This window comes from Callorhinus ursinus, unplaced genomic scaffold, assembly GCF_003265705.2.
Source record: "Callorhinus ursinus isolate GAN/ISIS: 27379988/994484 unplaced genomic scaffold, GSC_fseal_2.0 scaffold2, whole genome shotgun sequence".
NCBI lineage: Eukaryota > Metazoa > Chordata > Mammalia > Carnivora > Otariidae > Callorhinus > Callorhinus ursinus.
Genome location: NW_027397064.1, coordinates 41,333,808 through 41,353,953, shown reverse-complemented (window position 1 = coordinate 41,353,953; position 20,146 = coordinate 41,333,808). Strand labels below are relative to the sequence as shown.

The following is a 20,146-nucleotide window of genomic DNA, read 5'->3' as shown; positions in this document are numbered from 1 at the left end:
GTATTAGAGGGCTTATTTTACAAGAAGTAATTAATTTAATGAGGTTGTAAACCCCCTTGGCGGATGATGATGTTATTGGCCTTAAGCAGTGGAGATATTCTTATGCTGCACGGTTATATAATGTGGGCACTCAGGGAGAGGCGTGAACTCTTTGAGTCCTTTGGAGTCCTATTTAATTCATTACTGCTGTGCTAAATAAAAAATTCATCATGCCTCATAAAAGTGCCCAAGTATTTCTAGGCAGTGAACTCAGAATTCACTACTGTGAATACAAATAGTTTGTGGAGAATCATTCAAGCACTGATGGGGGCAGGGGAGGTAGAACTGAAGGAACCACCATAACTACATTGTTTCAAAGACATCAAAATAAATCTGTGGGCCTAAGAAGATGATCCTGACATAAGAAAACAGCATAAATTATTTGGTTTCTCATTTTACAGTTACATCAGTTTCTAGGAACTCTCCAACCATCTGCTAGGAGAGTTATGAAGCCTGCCTTGCTCATTAAGACCTTTGGTTCTGAACCCCAAATGACCTTGTACGGCTTTACATCTCCTTACAGAGGTGTCCCAGGGAAGCAGAACAGCTAAGCAGACTGAAGCCCAAAATATAGTGAGCTTTTGTTTTGTTTCTTCCCCATGTGAGAAAGGCCTCTCTTGATCCACATGTTTTATATTTATTATCAGAGATCTCGTGGCCAAACTTTCAGAAGCAGAGCAACTTGTATATAGCGTTGTATTTCAGTAAAAACACTGCCCGTCATGACTCCTTTTAGAGTAAAGGCTGTATTTCTCATCATGAGACCCAGGCTTTTTGTACCACGGCTGGAACAGTTTGAGGCCACCTGTCTGATTAGTTTGGATATGCTGCAGCTGGCTTACTGTGCAGCCTTGCACACTCGTGGCTGCTGAAAAGGGTGTTCCTCTATGTTGCAGAATCTTTCATTGTACACAGAGGTGGGCCTCATTGATTGAAGTAGTCTTATTCTTTAGGTCACTGGACCGTGAGACCCATGTAAGCTCCTCCCCTAGAAAAACTTGGATTTTTTTTCTTTTTTTAGATTTTATTTATTTATTTGGGGGGAGGAGCACAAGCACAGGGAGGGACAGAGGGAGAGGGAAGAAGCAGACTCCTGCTGAGCAGGGAGCCCGATGCGGGGCTTGATCCCAGGACCCTGGATCATGACCTGAGCCGAAGGCAGGCGCTTAACCAACTGAGCCACCCAGGTGCCCAGAAAAACTTGGATATTTTAACCAAGGAGATAGAGAAGTATAGAAGCAGATAAATATATCAGTATACGTGTGTGTGGAAATGTGTGGCCCTGTTTGCTGTATGACATATATGTGTGTTATGTGATATATGATCTATACGTGACATGCATGGTGTTGCATGTACTATGAGTGCATACATGGATCCTGTTAACTCCTGGATAAATTTATGAGAAGTTCTGTGAAGAAAACTCGAAAAAGCCTTGCTTGTATCCCTACATTTTTGGTTTTTTTTCTTCCTGATACTGTGATTGAATCCATGGGAGCCTGCTCAGTTAACATGCACAGGTTTTGCAATTTTAGCAGCAAGATTCCCATCGTGCTGTCCTCACGAGCGCAGATGTCTTTCACTGAAATGTTTGTTTTTCCTTTCTCATTCACCTACCGCTACTTTGCAGTGCTTTCTTTCATAAAAAAATATTATTGCGTAATTATATGATTATGTAATAATTGCGTAATAACAGATGATATATATTGTTCACAATCTTTTACAAGGTACCAGAGAATGCAGAGTTAAATTAGTTCTCATTTTTTCCTTATCATAAATGCCCAGAATCTATCTTCTGTAACCCTTTTCCTCTTTGTTAAAATGAATTCTGATCCAGATATTCTGATTTAGAAGTATTTTGTGACAGACCATTTGCCCATTAGTGCAGAATATCTGTTCAACCCTAGATGTCCTTCCATTTTCTGGTGAGAAGACACTTTACTTCGAAGACTTAATATTTTGTTTGTCTGACTGTTGATGAATTTTAGGATTCAAGTTACATTCAAACATATATATGTACATAAATTTACATATGTGACGTATCTACGAGAGAAAATGATGAACTAAGAATTGATTCTAGGCAAATGCTGTTATGTTTTGCCCATTTTAAATGCCAGTGTTTTTAGGTCTAAAATAGCTGTGCTTTTCAGAGTTTTGAGTACACATTAAGAGTACACCTTTTTGTCTCAAGTAGAATCATTTTCTATTTTTACCATGTACATGAAAGACATTGTCATTGAAGAGTGTGATTACTGGATTAAAGTATCCACAGTCTGTTCAAGAGTGTTGTTTGGAAAATGCTTATAATTGTATACCGTGATTGCCAAGGTCATGTTTACTTGGTTTCTGTAACAATCAACATAATCCAAAAACTGGACTTTGAGATATGGAAGATGATAATTCTTGATTCTTAGAAATATATTTCATTCATAGAGGTTATTACATGAAGTTTTGATTTGGATAAATGTCTAAGTACTTGAATAAAGATACAAATTTATTTGAACTTTAGCACAGAAGGGCCAAAAGGAAATGAAGCAGAAAGCTTCATGAGATAACTATTATTTCCTGTTTCCAACATGGTGAAATATTATAAGAACAGTCTTCTAAACTATGTTGGACCTTGCAACATATCCTTACTGTTCTACTTATTTCTCTGAAGTAGTGAGTATCTCATGAGCTGCTTAAGTTAAAGATCAAGTATTATGTCAAGGAAAAATATAAGAGTTGTCTCTTTTAGATAATGAGACTGTTTAAAGAAAACTGCTCTTAATCCCGGCTTCCAAAAATGAATTATCAAAATGAATCCAGGATTAGATTTCCTGAAGATAGTGAAGAATTGAATGTACAAACTTTTTAACAATTTAGGAGTAAGTATCCTTGAACTATATTTAAAAATTATATTTGAATTACTTAAATAGATTTTAAGGTTAATAAAAGTCATTCCTAATTTCAATTAAGTTAACTCCTCTTTCTATTTCAATAGATATTGCGGGTTTATATGCAGTTTAACAGCCAGATGTAAGTTCAGTCCAAATTCCAAAAGATCTGCTCCTTGTACCATTTTTTAAACACATTTGACCCTGAGAAAACTTGATTCTTTTCATACCGGCCATTAAAAAGTCTCTGAGAGGCCCAATCAATAGCCACCAGAGAATCTTGATTCTTGGTTGATTCCTGCCCCCCAGCCCCACCCCAGCATTTTGTCCCTAAGAGTCCATCCTGGTCCAGACTGGATTTCCAGAGAACTCGGTGTGGTCATGTATCTGAACTTGAGGTTTGGCTACAGTGAGGTCCATGATCACTGGAATAAGCAAAACAGCCTGACCTGGACCTTTAATATTTATTGGCAGTTTACCTGAAAGGAAACTTACCTTTTCATCTAAAGTGTGTGTGTGTGTGTGTGTGTGTGTGCGCGCGTGCGCGCGTGTGTGTATTTGCCACTATCTGAGACCGTTATTGTGCCTCTAAATGCTTTCAGTCTTGTCATAGTATAATGGGTAGAAAGATAGGCCAGAAATTCTTGTTAGGGATATAATAACATATGTGGGCCGAGGCGAGGATGGGGAGCGAAGGTACCAATGAGAAAGTGGAATGATGAGAAAGCAGGCCTGGAGGTGAGTTGCTTCAGAGGCCAGACTGCTGAGTTGGGATGTGTGGGTAACTCAGGAGAGGTGGCCCAGAGTTGGAGACCAGACAGCACAGGATGTCAGGAATTTCCTGGGAGGGCAGCCTCGCCTGAACTTGAAAGCCATAGAGCCCAGAAGAAGAGTTCCAGCTCGGACCTATGGGTAGAGGGAATTGTGGCACCGGGAAGTCAAATGACATGTGATAGCATATAAACTCTTTGTCCGTATATAATTCACCAGCTTTTAGATACTGAAACCCTGAGAACAGTGGGAAATGTAGTTCAGAAACTTTACACAGTGGAAGGTGTGTGAAGGGACAGTGCCCTTTGGAGGAAGAGAATCACAGAAGTGAGAAGATTGGCATTTCTCAGTTGCAGCCCCTAAAAGGAGACAATAGAAATCAGCCATCACAGGACCACCAGAGAACCTGTGTGGACCCATTTTCATTACCCAGAAAGCACGGTGGAGGAAGACTTAACTGCAAGCATTGCAGAAATACCCAGTCTCCCACCTCATTTCTCAGGGTTCCATGAGATTGTTTGCCTTCCCTATACCCTATTTGCTCCTACCTCAAGCCTAGAGAACTTTGTGTGACCTGATATATAGATTCTTGGTGCTCAGTGGCTTGTTTGTCAATGCTTTTGGGGTGCTCCAAAGCCCTAAAGCAAGTGCCAGGCAGTGTGCCCAAGGTGAATTCCGGTTGTTCATTTATTACTTCTTCGTGGTGGGCAGTGGGACTGGAAGCCACCTGTAGGTCTCTGTATGAGAAATGGCAGTGTTGAGATCTGCCCCCTTATACCTGTGGGCAGAGGCATCATCACTCAGATCTGAGGAGAAGGCTTCCTGCTCTCAGACGGTGGCACCCGTGCACAGACTTCAACTTCTGATGAGTCTCCTTACCTCGACCACCCAAATGAAGGTGTGTGTTGAATTCTGCTGACAGTTAATAGTTGAGCCCTTCCCTGGTTATGGAAAATCAGAATGAGGACAGCTCAGTGAGAAACAGATTCCATGACAAACCAGTCTGGGAAGCGTAGCAGTCTCGAGCCTTTTCCAGAATTCCACCATGCATGTGATCCTCCAGGAAGCCCTTTAAAAAGAAACCTACTTCACTTCATCTAATTCGTTTAACTTTGGACATCATTTTCCCTGAATATCTATTAATATTCCTTGGAAGGCACTATTCAAAAGATCAGGTCCTAAGAGGCAGATGCTGAGAGAGGACACAGGCTGATAGACACCAAAGGATAAAACCACCAAAAACAAATCTTGCCCACCTTTGAGCTAAGAATTCTTTGTGTGCTTCAGGTGGCCAGCTTCTTTTAGCAGCTTACCTTTCAGAGTTACTGGTGAAACCTTTGAAAACAACTGTGCCCTGGGCGCCTGGGTGGCTCAGTCGTTAAGCGTCTGCCTTCGGCTCAGGTCATGGTCCCAGGGTCCTGGGATCGAGCCCCGCATCGGGCTCCCTGCTCAGCGGGAAGCCTGCTTCTCCCTCTCCCGCTCCCCCTGCTTGGGTTCCTGCTCTTGCTATCTCTCTCTCTCTCTGTCAAATAAATAAAATCTTTAATAATAATAATAATAATAATAATAATAAAAACCTGTGCCCTATAAAAACTAGCTTTCTTGTTACCAAATCCTTACATTAGTGGCTTAGTTTTTTAATTGAGTTGAAGAGTAACTAATTTAGTCTAGTTGTGAGCAAACTAGTTTGATTTAGAAAATATTTTTGAGGAGGACAGTTCTTTTAAACTTTAAAAATACTTTTGTAAAGCTACCCAGGTTACCAGGTTATTTTTGCCTTGAATTATCTGTGTATAATATTGTAATTATGTGTGAATGATTGCTTTAAGAAGATAGTTCTCCTGACATGTTGTTGGCTATATTACTCAGCAAATTTTTTTTCATCCTGGTGATAATCTTTAAGCACAATTCCTATTATATCTGAACAAAGGACATGTCATTGAAAAGAAAGCACAAATATTTTTTTTAATTTTTAATTTTTTTGTTTTTATTTAAATTCCAGTTAACACACAGTATAATATTAGTTTGTATAGAATTTAATGATTCAGCAATACCTGGTACTCGTTATAACCAGTACACTCCTTAATCCCTGTCACCCATTTAACCCATCCCCAACCCCCGTGCCCTCTGGTGACCATCAGTTTGTTCTCTATAGTTAAAGAGTCTGGGGCGCCTGGGTGGCTCAGTCATTAAGTGTCTGCCTTCGGCTCAGGTCATGATCCCAGGGTCCTGGGATCAAGCCCCGCATCAGGCTCCCTCGGGTTCCCTCAGCGGGAAGCCTCCTTCTCCCTCTCCCACTCCCCTGCTTGTGTTCCCTCTCTCATGGTCTCTCTCTGTCAAATAAATAAATAAAATCTTAAAAAAAAGAGTCTGTTTCTTGGTTTGCCTATTTTTCCCTCCTATGATCATTTGTTTTGTTTCTTAGATTCAACATACAAGTAAAATCATACAGTATTTGTCTTTCCCTGACTGACTTATTTCACTCAACATAATACTCTCTAGCTCCAGCCATGTCGTTGCAAAATGGCAAGATTTGATTCTTTTTGATGGCTGAGTAATATTCCATTGGATATATTTACCACATCTTCTTTATCCATTCATCTGTCAGTGGACACTTGGGCTCTTTCCATAGTTTGGCTCTTGTTGATAATGATGCTGTAAACATCGAGGCACAGGTGCCCCTTCAGTTCAGTATTTCCGTATCCTTTGGGAAATACCTAGTAGTGCAATTGCTGGATCGTAAGGTAGTTCTATTTTTAACTTTTTGAGGAACCTCTGTACTGTTTTCCAGAGTGGCTACACCAATTTGCATTCCCAGCGACAGTGTAGGAGGGTTCCCCTTTCTGCACATCCTCGCCAACACCTGTTGTTCCCTGTGTTGTTAATTTTAGCCATTCTGACTGGTGGAAAGCACACATATTTTAAAAGATTTCCAAAACATTTCTTAGTCCCAGGTATAAAGGCATTTGAAAACATTAATGGATCTTCTACACCCTATTTCCTTCCTCTAAAATTTGTTTCCAGATTTCTGCTTAATTTACTGATAGGATTTGTTTTCATCCACAGAGGCCAGCAAGCTTGTCATGTCGTATGTAGCAGCCGTTTGTGGAAAAGGAGCAGAAGTGAACCAAGTCAAAGAACAGCTTTTACAGTCCAACCCAGTCCTGGAAGGTAGGATTTCCTGTGTACATCGGGTCAGTGTGACTCGTACGGTGGATCCACTTTGCAGGGCTCTTCAGGTACCTGGTGGGCTGGCAAGGGAGCTGGGGGGGAGACAGGGAAAGAGGAAGGTTCAGGCCTGGACCTGCAGGGCAACTGAGCTGTGTCCTAAGAATTCTTGGCTTCAGGTGCTTAAAGGAGGAAACAGTTTACTCATCCAAAAGGAGCTTTCCCACTTACATTCATTTTTTCCTCCTCCCAATTTTTATTTGAATCACTTCAATTTTGCCTAAAAATAGTCACCTGATATTTGCATTTGACTTGATGGCTAGGAAAAACTTGGTGAAAAAGGGCCCACATGAGTGCAGTGCTGTTTTATCATTTGGGGTAACACCTGTGGCTGCTTATTTCTGTTGTCAGAAAGGCCGTGCCAGAGAAACATCTAAAGGACAGTTTTTTCAGTATCACAGAAAGCCTACACCTGACTCTGGAGTTCAGATTCTGTGGTTGGCCATCTGTGTTAGTTAGCTCGGGCTGCTCTAACAAAATACCATAGGCTGGGTGGCTTAAACCACAGAAATTTGTTTTCTTACACTTCTAGAAGCTCAGAAGTCCTAGATGAAGGTGCTGGCACTGTAGGCCTCTTGGCTTGCTGGTAGCCACCATCTTGCTGTGGGATCACATGATCTCCTCTTTGTGTGTGGTGGCTGGGGGCAGGAACCCTGGTTGGCTCATGACCTCATAGAACCCTAATTACTTCCCAAAGGCCCCAGCTCTAAACACAATCACATTGGGGTTAGGACTTCAACATAAAAATTGGTGGGGGACACATACATGGAGTCCATGCTACCATCAGAAAAAGCCATAGGTGAGTCCCCCTAATACCATGGAGGTTGGCATAAACCATAGGCATAAACCATTCTTTGCTTTGGAAACAGTAAATCAGTCTTTCCCTATTGATGGCAAGCCCTTAATTTTGCTTTATATTGTAAGCCTGTCTTTATTGTCACTCATATAGTTGTTGGGATAGAGTAGTGTTTCTCAACTTCATTTTGGACTGGATAAATCTCTGCTATGGAGTGCTGTCCTGTGCATTCATTGTAAGATGTTTAGCCGCATCCCTGGCCTCTACCCACTAGGTGCCAGAGGCACCCCTGGCCCCAGTTGTTAGCACTGAAAATGTCTCTGGACACTGCCAAATGTCAAGGGTCAAAACCAGTCCTGATCAGAGTCTTTGGTCTAGAAGAGTAGTTTGGTTTCACTCTTTGTTCAGAGTCATGGAGGGTCAAGATTTAACGTGGATTAAAGCAGAGCTGCTTTGGGGTGAGTAAGATGCCCCCCAGTGTGGAGGGACAGAGCCCTGCCTGTTTTCTTTGTTACCTAGACCAGCTCCTCCTTCTGCCTCTTCACCCCCCAGATAGTGAGATAAGACTAGTGAAAATACTTTAAGTTGTGAAAAGCAAAGCCTGAAACATCTATTCCGGTGTTACCAATCTTTTGTTCCCTTCGGGACCTTAACGAATAAAGAAGCTATTACGGAAAGTGCTGTATCTTCATTTTATTGTTCCAGTATTTGACTTTTTGTTTACTTTCCCGTTTGCTTTTAAGTTAGGGTGCTGTACGTGTATTTCTGTATATGGTTATTTTAGGAATGCTGTGATCTAAAGGAGAAGCACTGTGGAATGCTATAGCTTGCATTCTGGCCCTTTATTTGATGGTATTTGGAACTAGGCCCCAGTGCAGGAAATGGAAGAAATGTCTGCTGTGGGCATGTATTATCTTTTATGGGAATGCTTTACTTTTTAACTGGAACTGCTACTGTAAATGAACATTTAGCACAATGAACTTAAAAAAACAATTGAGGAATGTGTCTCAAGTGTTCTATAATGAAACACTTGTTTTTGATTCTGTGGCTAACAATAAAAGACTTTAGTGTTTAGAGCTGTGTGTGCAACTCAGATTTGTTTGATGAAAAGATGGTTTATGGCGTGCAAATGGCACCCTGAATAAAGTTTTTTTGAAGCAATTCTTTCACTTGCCCTTGACCTTCAAGCCACAATAAACTGTCCTTTATGCATCAGCATCTCAAGCTGGACTTTGGGGCTATGCAAGTTAGTTAACTTGGCCCCCCTCCCTACATGTTCACGTGAACCCACTGGGAAGACTAGCCTGTTAAAACAAGAGAAATGTCGTGGTCTTCATGACCACTGGGGTAACACTCAGCATTTTCAGGGTTGCATTTATTAAAGCTTATTAGCTGGTGGTGGACATGGATAATGAAGTGATCCTCTTCAGTAAGCATCCTTTTTTGAGTATTTCCTGTGTGCAGGTTTCCCCACTCAGTAGAGCCTCTCAGCTGATTTTCTATTATTTGGCATCAGGGACCTACCAAACTATACCCCTCCCAACCTTAATCGCTGATACAAAGAACTTTCCCTGTGTTGACTTTGTAAATTTCTACTGAACTGAGCTGGAACCAACTATTTTTAAAAAATCAAAAACACAAAAAAAGCCAGCAAACGTGAAATATAACACATCGGGTTTGGCTACTGAATATCCAAGTGAACTTCGACAGAAACCCATAGTCGCGTCTTGGTCATGCGACTGCTTTCAAAACTTGGATCAGCTTTTAGCCCTTCGTAACCATTTGAACTCCTGTTACTCTAATCTTCCCTCTGTTTAATGAAGTTATGGAGGCTTTCAGGGGTTTGATGCCTGGCTTCTTAATCTCAAGATTCATTTTTCTGGTTGCCACATTACTGAGTACTCTTCAGTCCTTGTTAGCTGCGGCGGCGGGCCCAGGGATCCTAGTAACGGGTGGGTGGGGTGGGGAGTATTGGGAGAAATGCAGAATTTCATGACCATCCCAGACCCATTGAACAAGATCCTTAGGTGACTGGTTTGCACGTTGAGGTTAGAGGTACACTGCTGGGCTTCTTCCAAAGCAATCAAACAGGGATCTGTCTGCTTATATGCCTTATATTTATTCAGCTTAATTCTCTGCTACCGTGGCCTGGATTAATTTGCCCCTCCTTTGTGCACAAGCTTGGTGAAACAGACCTTTTTCTTTATGACGCCATGAACTACCTATATTGAACAGGAGCATTCTGTGCCTGGGGTGGCATCAACCTGTGGTTCTTAGGTGCCCTTGTTTTCTTAAAAGGGACTCCTGTGGGAGCCTGGGCTCCTCACAGCAGCTAAATTTGGAATAAACTTGGATTCTGCATTATGGACCCATTTGGTTTTCTTTCTTTTCTGGGAAGTTTCACTTAGGTCTGATGGGTATGAACTAAAGAAACTGTGTAGTATTTTTAGCCTATTGGAGATGATGTTAGTTTCCAAATCTCTTTACTCTTTCTGTATTTCACAGTTACATATGTAATCACATTTTAGGAGCTTTATTTTAAAATTAATTAAATAATTTAAAGTTTCTTGTGCCTTTTTCCATCTGGAAACCTCATCAAGTTCCATGAAGCCTTTGATAATACTTATATTATATCAATACTTATATTATATCAATACTTATATTATACTGAGTGGGGAAACCTGCACACAGGAAATAACAAATAATATTATTTGTTTCAGAGGTACAGGTCTGTGATTCAACAGTATTACACAGTTCATAGCGCTCACCATAGCGCATTTTGTAGCACACTACAAAAATGCAGAAAACCATATTGCCTAATACTAAGTAGTCAGTCATCTCTGAAATAATCTTATTTACACTGATGATAATGGTGGAGAATACAAACCTTGCTTGCTATCCACTCAACTGACTACTTTTAAAACAGTAAAAGGTTATTTAATTAGACAAGATTCCATTTATAGTAATATTTGAAAAAAGTCCATGAGTCATAGGAATGACTCTCCTTTTCTATGAACTTGTCATAAGACATGGAAGCTTTCTTAAGACTTGTGTTATGTTTCTATGGGAAGCTGGGACAGAAATGTCATTGCTGCCAGTTGTATTTTCTAGGACTTATAGCTATCAGATATTCCATTTGCTTTAAATTTCTGCTTGAAATTATTTTTCTGTCAATTTTACCCATGCATCTGTTTCTTTCTTACTAGCTTTTGGAAATGCCAAGACTGTAAGGAATGACAACTCCTCTAGATTTGTAAGTATTTGTATAAGCATAAGTGTTAACACTAATATTTAGCTCATGTATGTTTAAACAACCAGTAGATGTTTAGTATTTCTTAATATACACATTTGAAAAATAAGAACACCCCTGCTGTTGAGACACAGAAAGTTCTCTAAGGACTACTTTTTGCTTTCTGGGATTTTTCTTTTTAATTCTTTTTGGAGTGACAGCCAGACTTTCATAGTTTCTTGTCATCTTTCAGAATTCCATGGGCAATTGAAATGAGGCTCTTTAGAAGAACTCTTTACTTCTCTGAGTTTTGGCATTTAGAAATCACAATTAAGAATCAGATTAAGTAGAAGGAAGGATAAACTGGGTGTCAAATTTGTGTACTCTACAGATTTTGTCCTTTATTCAGTGGGACGAGGAAGGATGGAAGGGTACACTGAAACTTTACAGAGGTGAGGCCATTAGATTTGATAGCTCTTGACAGGGGGTAGGCAGCTAATTGATGTTTCGAGTTTGGTTGAGTTGGAAAATGCTGAGTGCGGGAAGACACACCTTCCTGGTCTCCTCTCCCGGCTCTCCCCAGCATGCACTGCCCTCAGCAGCCCGCCGGGGTCTCTCCCGCTGAGCACTCGCTGTCCTGCTTTGGTCTTTATGGAGACATGGACATTGCCTGGTGGTGGCTGGGGGATGTGCGTTGAGCGTGATGGTGACATTTTGAAATTGGCCCCTTTTTTTCTATAGTTTAACCAATCTTACAAATTTTATAATAAAAAGTCATTTACTTTATAAGCTCTTCTTCTCATATACATTACTTGGGACCATTTTGGGTGATTTTTATGCTTCTCTGCCAGGGACCCTTCCTGCCCTTTCTCCCCATCACTTCTTTTAGTCTCCCTTTTTGCTTTTTTTCTCATTAGAGTTATCCAGTGCTTAAGGCAAGACAGTGACCTCAGGTAGTGGTAGTTTTGGTAGCTTGGAAAGTGGGGGGCTGAGGTTCCTAATTCCAGGGCTGTAAATTTTTTCCATTGGATTAGCCCCTTACGTGGTTATAGCTGATTTGAGCCATGCCTTTTCCTGTTGCGGTAACATGGCTAATCTCATTATATAAATAGACTTAGAAGCAAGGTATGGGCAGATAGAAGTAATTCTAAGAGATCAAGCTCCTTTATGAAGACATTTTTTTTTTTTGCTCTTTGCAAATGATACACATACACTTTTAAAAAATGTCTAAATACATTTAGTCTGTAGACTACAAAAATGCAGAAAACCATATTGCCTAAAGAGTCATTACTACTTTGTGATGTTTGAAATCTAACAAAAGACCTGGCAGGTGATTTGGCGTAATAAGTAACTTCTGAGAAATCCTATTATAACATGGGTATTAGGATACGAGATTAATACTTGATTATAGACTAAATCATTTCATACCCAGTTTTTAGTAATTTCTCTGCTTGGTAGTCTGTGACTTGATCAGTAATATACTCAAATCCACGTTATAATTTGACAGGACTCTGCTATATTTACAGTCACTACTGTATATAAAAGTGGTTTATGTATTAAACATTTGCACTCCGGGGAAACTGCATTTCCTTTGTGTTTGATGAACTTCTTGATCTCTTCACTGAGCAGTGTGGTAGGCGGTGGTGTGGTGGTGTAGTTACGCATGCTCATTGCCGCTGACATCAGACCAGTGTTCTCAGAGAGGTACCTCACATTGCTTTCTACCCCCCAAGTACCTCTAGTTTGACATATTGAACTTCTATTAAGGAAGTGACCCCACTGTTTTTGAAAAGAGACATTTAAGACTTTGGAAGTCACTATTCTCGACCAAGGGATTCAGGGGAGGGAAGAAGAGTAATAGTGGAGCATCTACCATCTACAGAGAGCCAAGCTAGGAGAGAAAGCACAGGGTCCGGAAAATTCCGTTACCAAACCTTTCATTCAGTAAGAATAAAAAAAAAAAACCAAACCATACAATGTATTCATTTGTCTGAAACCTCTGGTTTTTGGTTTTGTTTTGTTTTTTTTAAACAGTTAATTAAGCATGGGTCTCCCTGCATCTCCTCTTGCAGCCTACAGACTTTTCGCTACTGCCATCCACAGTGATCTTTACAGACTTAAAAGTCTCATTGCTGCTCTTCTGAAAGCCCTCGGTGGCTCGTCCTTGCACCTGGAGTGCAGTACAGGCTCCTCCCAGAGCTTCCCACGCCAGCCTGCCTGAGCTGCGGGCCGGCTCTGCCCCGCCCCGTCCTTGCATGCCCCGCCTTGGCAACCCAGGCCTTTGTGACAGTCAGGAGCACTGAGCGCCTTCTTGCCGTAGATCTTTGCAGTTGCTGGTCCTTCCGCATGATGTGCTCTGCGTCCAGATAGCTGCATGGCCGCTGTCTTGCATCATTTAGGTCTCACCTCAAACGTTACTTCCATGATCCTCTTCTAGACTCTGACTTCATGGTGCTTTTAATTTTTTCAGGCACTCGTTAATCTCTGGAACGATTATATTCACTTTCTCTGTTTCTCTCTGATCTTGGACCTTAGAGAGGAGGAGCCATGGGAGCAAGTAGCTCAGCCTTCTTATGTCATATAACGGTGCCTGGTGTCATAGTAGATACTCAGAAAACATTGATGAATGAATATTTTTCAGAAGCTTATAGACGAGTCAGAAGAAATGGACATGTCTAAAAGTAATTATAACACAACACATAAAATAATAAGTTCCCCATGAGTCAGTTCCAAAAATAACTTTATGGAAATTCCGAATACAGAAGCTGGAGGAGTCTGGGGCAGGGGGCAGTTCTGAGGGGGCCTGTAAGATTGAAATGTGCCAAAATAGAGTAGAAAGCCAGGAGAGCTGGTATGGGGAAGCCGAGGAGAGAGACCAGAGTGGACCTGCCCTGGTCCATGTCAGTGGCGGGACAAGCGGATCTGTGAAGGGAGCCGTGGGCCAAAGGCCTGGAGAGGTGGGTCAGGGGCCTCCCTTGGAGGGCCTCGAGTATCGGGTTCAGCGTCTTGGGCTTTATTTTCTAGGCAGTGGTCTTCTCCGAGAAGACTCATGACAAGCTCGTGGGAAGAATGCCATTCCAAGATCATCGGAATTCTCAGTGCTGTCCTTTCGTTTATCCCTGCTCAGCTTCCTTTCCCACTCTGCACGGGGTCTATCGTGCTCGGCAGAGCCCCTGTCCTTTACCCTCAGCTGACGACGGGAGGCTTACTTCGTGGAAACATTGTCATCAGCACGTTGCTCCTCCTCCTCCTCCTCCACATCCTCAGCTTTGGGGCCTCACCTGTTCCTGAATCTGTGGAGACACCCTCCTGTCACACTGGGAGGGTCTCAACTCCCATCTTTTGCTAATCCCTCCGCCTGTGCTCTGGATCTGGCCCAGGAAGCACTTTCCATCAAAATCACCTCCTCTTATGGGTCAGCCTCTGACTCCCCTGTGAAGTTACTCTTTCTCCCCTCCTAAGCACAGCTATCTGCTCGTTTGCCTGGACTTTCTAATCACTGCCCTCCTCCTGTCTTAACCTCCTGCGTCCAGCTGGGATCTGTCATGGTGACTCTCTGGGGAGCTCTCAGCTCTGCTTTACTCTGCCTGATTTTGCTCACTCCTGCTTAAAGCCATCACCATTTCTCCCGTGACTCCTGCCACCTCCTCTCAGCTGTGTCTGGTTTTGCTCCTTTCCAGTCCATCCCAGGTTATCTAGGGTGATCTTGTAAATAGGCAAGTCTGATCATGGCTTCCTTGTTTAGAAATCTTTAATGACAGGACTTTGCTGTCAGGAAAGTATCTTGATGCCAGGAGGTGTGCCAGCTTCCCTCACCAGCCTCATGGATACCTATTCTTACGGCCCTCCTTGCTGCCTGACTTAACCCTGATACTTCACGTTTGAGTTACGGTGGACCTCAGCCTTTGTCTCCTACTGTTTGTGCATAGCACCCTGTCTCACTGTAGGATCTGTCTCCATACACTGTAACGTCCTGGTTATCTGGCTCAATTCCCTTCAGGCTGGAAGTTCCTTGAGGGCAGGTACTATGCCTTGTTTTCCCTTGTGCCTACTTTAAGTATCTAAGAAATGCTTGGTAGACATTTGCTTAATGAATAAGAGAATACTTTTGAAAAGGACAGGTGACCCTTGACAATGAAGAAAAGAGAGGCAAGAGAGCATGGATAAGCTAATTGAAGGTCATAGACCTCATTGTTGACTGAGTGCCATGTAATCATGTTTCTGACCCCCTACTATTATTTTGAAAATAGAAGGTGTTAAAGTAGTCATTCTTTGGGAGACTTATTTACAAGCCATCTATGTGATTATTACTAAAGTAGAACATGAAACAAAAGCAAAGACCACTTATTAGACCAACACATCCTTTTCCAAATAAAAACCAGCTGTCAGGGTTATTCTGTTATGCTTGTTACTCTTTAACTAGACAGTTATAGACCAGTTCTTTCAAAATCACAGTATAAAACTCCATGTGTGTTTCTGTGTGTTTAAGACAGCATCTATAAAATGTAATAGGAACCTGGGATATATGTATTGCTGTATAATCTAGATCAAAAGCCAAAGAGAGTAATAAAGGTCAGTCTTTGATTCCAGATTGGTCACAATGTATAATCATGCATTTGATTTGAGTAGATATAAAAACAGAACTTTATGTGTTCCATTTTATCCACTGTCCAGTATAGTTGGAGTTTCTAGCCATGACTTAAAACACATTTTGCTTATAAAAATGAAATAATTTTATTCCCAACTAGTGCATATACAAGGAATACTTACTTTTCCCAGTATTTATTCTTGAATTGAATACACACACACTCTTGAGACATTTGAAACACGTATCTGAAATGAAAAAGTCACATGCTGGCTAAGAAGATCTATTCCTAAATCAGCAACGTGATATGTTAGCTTTGAGCTAATGTGGTATTTAGTATGAATTATTTATGGAAGCATATTGTTTTGCCTCATGGTTACATAAATTGTGTGTTAATAACACTTAAACAAATGTGTAAAGGGCTTAGCGTGCTATTCTCTAAGAAGATACGCTGACTGAATATTTTGAGGTAATCTTGAAAACTCACAAAGTCTTTCTTTGGCAGGGCAAATATATGGATATTGAATTTGATTTTAAAGGCGATCCCCTGGGAGGAGTGATAAGTAACTGTGAGTATTTTCCTTGAATCCTTTTAAAGAAGTTCAGAATAGCAAAACATATATTAGAAGATTTTGGATACTTGAGTCTTTAAGAGATAGGCATGAGACTATAATTTCTTTTCCTTAGACAGTGCGTTTCAGACTATGTGTTAGACTGTAGTGTGAGCATGCATGTAAGCTGGTGGAGGGACAGAGGGAGAGGGAGAGAGAATCTCAAGCAGACTCCTTGCTGAGCACAGAGCCCGACGGAGGGCTCTACCTCGTGACTGTGAGATCATGACCTGAGCTGAAATCAAGAGTCGGACGCTTAACCAACTGAGCCATCCAGGAGCCCCTCCTAAATCTTTTTTAAGGATCTCTTAAAGTCTTTACCGTTGAAAATCTTTAAAATTTTGCTAAACAAATAAGAATTAGTCCAACTGTATTTTATGTTCTATAGGTTTTTAAGTCAATTCATTAATAAAGGATCCTCTGGTGGTTATTTTCTTTAACAAAATTATTTTATGATTAAAAATAAAATATAAATAGTTGATTTTAATAACTTTTTAGTAACTTTTTGGGTAACATTTACTCAATAAAATGAGTAGACTTGTACTTCACATTTTATTGTGGGAAATTTTGCTTGTCTTTGTGTATTTACATCATTGAAATGTGATAAACCTGGTAGGTAGAAATACAGATTTCTTAGCCTCCTTAAGTTGTGATTGGTGATTATGGAAATGAAATGTTCTTGTCAAAGGTAAAAAAAATGAACAGTGTCTGGTGAGTCTGCTGAACAGCCCCAAGTCCAGAGTTTTCTAAAGTGGGCGTGATGGTATTTGTAAATATGGCTCTGTCACCAGTACTTTCCACCTGCATTATGTGCAGCCCGCCCTGAAGTTCTGCTCATGCTGATTTTGTAGTTGATTTGTTTGGAAGATCGAAGATGACACCTTAGGGTTTGTGCAGTTCCTCCTGGAACCACAGCCTGGTTATCCGGTTGAATTCTCCTGTGATTTTTGAGGCCACACCACGGAACCTCCCATCACTGCTGGCCTCCTCACCACCCAGTGGTGCTGTTGGGATTGGAAAAAAATCTAAGTTTGCACTAGAAAAAAAGTAATAAATTGGCTCAGGTATCCAAAGCAATGCTCATTAGATTTGTTATAGTGGTGGTATTTCTTCTTCAAATGAAATTTCATGCTGAACCCCAAATAAGAAATAGAGAAAACAAGATCTGACCTGGTTGAAGAGAAGAAGAGTAGCCAGAACCCCTTGGCCCCCAGGTGGCCCCTGAGATCTTTGCTGATGAACTCTAGAACCAGAGGACTGCCATTTGAAGTCAGTGTTTTAAGTGATTTGAGGAAAGTATGCAGCTGATTTTTTTTTTTTAAGTTTTTTAAACACGATTCATAGAGTAACCTAGGGCTAGAGTTTCCTCATCTTTGAAACAATGGGATTGAACTGGATGAACTCTTTGGTTCTTCCTGTTTCCACTCTTCTGTAGTTCTTAAATAGTTTAATATTCCATCTTAGTTCCCACATTGTGTGCCATGCATTGGGACTAGCCATATTTGTAAAAATATATAATTGTTCAAGAAGCATTTGAAGAGAAAGCTTTACTACGAAATGAAATTGGCTGGGATAGTGCTACTTAGGTTATATGTCAAATATGGAAGCAAAAGTACTCCTGCAAACCGTATATGATATAACCAAAAACACTTGAGGACCACCCCACCAAGCTTCCTGCATGGTGTTGTGAGGGAAAAGGTGGGCCTCAGTTTTAAGACCACCATTTTAAGGAAGGATTAACTTTTATTCTGAAAGATACTCGTAAGTCGTTAACACAACTTTTTACAAGACGGATTAGTTCTCATTATTAATACAGTATTTTTTAAATGAGGGTAATGCATCTAAACATTGTGGAATGATTGAATTATAATTGCTTTTGAGGACTCTAGGAAAATATTTAAGAATTACTTTCTTGTAAGTATTAGAAAATAACTTGGGTTTTACATTTTGAAGTTTAAGTTCCAAGTAGAAATGTCTTCCTGCCCCCTAACTAGTTCTTTCAGTATCCATGGAGAATAAATATTAAACACTCAGTTCTTTTCCAGTTAAGATTAATATAACATCATGAATGGATTTCATACGGTGTTTGTTACCATTCGTTCCCACAATGAAATTATATGGAAATCTGTGGTAGTGGGAACACCCTGTATTTTAGAGTACCCTTTGCTTTGGGAAGGAAAGGAGTACGTTTGCGGTAAGAGCAGGAAATTTCACCCTGTGTAGATACAGGACTGACTCATAGGTGGTCAGTGGGAGTTGCTGTGCACTGGCTTCAGGGCTGTAGAGCAATGGGCAAACCCACTCTTGTTCTCTCCAAGCTGCCAAAAGTCAGCTTCTTGGAGTCTAGAAAAGAAGAAAGGACATGCCATTTTGTGGGAAGCGTGTTTTGTCTTGATTTCCAGCAGCCTTGTAGTAACAGCATAAGTCGTTGTCCATTGTGCTGATCACCTGGAAGAAGACACACAATCACTCAAGCCAGCTGGGTTCCCAGGGAGTTTAAGAGAAAGCCCAGTAACTTTCTTTTTCTAAAAGAGGTGTGCTCGAAAACAAGTCTTGAATTCATCTACCGTGTATTCCTGGAGTTGGTATCATTCGGCCCGGGGTGTTGCAAAAATAGAAAATGACACAGGTGCTGCAGCACAGAAGATAAAATGTGGAAGCACATCTATCACGTCTTGGCTTCTGTGAGATAATATTGCTGCTACTTTGTTAATGCTTGTAAGTCTCATAAGATGTATGCATTTGTATTTGAGGATTCAGGGCCTAGTGTTATGAACTAGAAACCTTGGACACCTGTTGCTTTAATTAGTAGTCGTAGGCACTTTCTTACAGCTGTGGCACGTGATGGCAGTTTTCACTGCAGAGAAAATGTGGTACAAGTCTCTGGGGATTTTATCTCCTAAAAGGAGAACAGCACAGAGGCAGATATGCTGTGAAAAAGCCTTATGATTTCAGGTGGCATATATACCTGTCCTTACAGGTTAAGGCAGGAGGTATGGCTTTCCTGTTCATGGTAGGGTATCAAGAACCTAGTGTTATACCTGATACACAGTAGGTGCTCAGTAAATGCTGAGGTGAGGATAGAATTGGTTATATATAGGCAGGCCCTCCCTTTCCCTGCTCCATTATTTGGGGCAAACCTATGATGTTACTTATGCAACTCTTCTCATGTGGTTTTTAATGTCTAAGCAAGACAGCAAGTGACTCATTTTTCTGTGCCTCCATTTTTTCCTCTTTGAAATGGGATAATAATATTACTGATCTTATAGGGTTATGAAAAGGTGTAAATTATTTGTTAACATCTAAAGTGCATGGAATGGTGCCTGGCACCCAGTATACATTGAATAAATGTTTGCTTTTTTTTCATTATTATATACTTAACGTGTTTATGGTTTCTAGCCCCTCGCCAAATATATGTCCTATAAGGACAGAGATTTAGTTTGTGTGGTTCATTGCTGAATGACAGCAACAAAAACAGTCTGATACCTGAAATATATTTCTTGAATTAATTAATAACTACACAAGTACACAATGAGTAAGTGACATAACTGTGACATAGAAAACTTTATTGAGAAATAAAACTCCTGCTTTATTGGATAATTTTATCTGAGTATTTAAAACAATTTTTTATTGAGGTGTAATTGATGTACAACATTATGTGAGTTTCAGGTGTACAACATCATGATTTCATATCTGTATACATTGCAAGATGATCACCACAGTAAGTCTAGTTACCATCCATCACCGTACATAGTTACAAAAACTTTTTTTTTCTTGTGATGAGAACTTTTAAGGTCTGCTCTCTTAGCAACTTTCAATATGCAGCAGAGTATTATTAACTATAGTTGATATGCTGTACAGTACATAAATAAGCATGACTTATTTATTTTATATGTCTGAATATTCTGTGCTAATCATTTTTAAATGCTTTTTCTAAATCCCAGAAAGGCAGCAGAATTATTGGTATTCAAACTTCATCTGTCACTGCCTTCTCTTTTCAGCTTGAAAGAAATA

General features: G+C 40.6%; 1 protein-coding gene across 5 annotated transcripts in view; it reads left to right on the top strand.

Moving 5' to 3' along the window:
• MYO1B (myosin IB) overlaps positions 1-20,146 on the top strand; it is a 179,622-nt gene that overhangs the window by 97,122 nt on the left and 62,354 nt on the right. For all 5 annotated transcript variants that reach the window (XM_025848374.2, XM_073881058.1, XM_025848392.2 and 2 more), the window contains exons 5-7: positions 6,750-6,854; positions 10,914-10,960; positions 16,027-16,090. In XM_025848374.2, the coding sequence (XP_025704159.1) occupies positions 6,750-6,854; positions 10,914-10,960; positions 16,027-16,090 (216 nt within the window). The remainder of the gene's footprint in view (positions 1-6,749; positions 6,855-10,913; positions 10,961-16,026; positions 16,091-20,146) is intronic.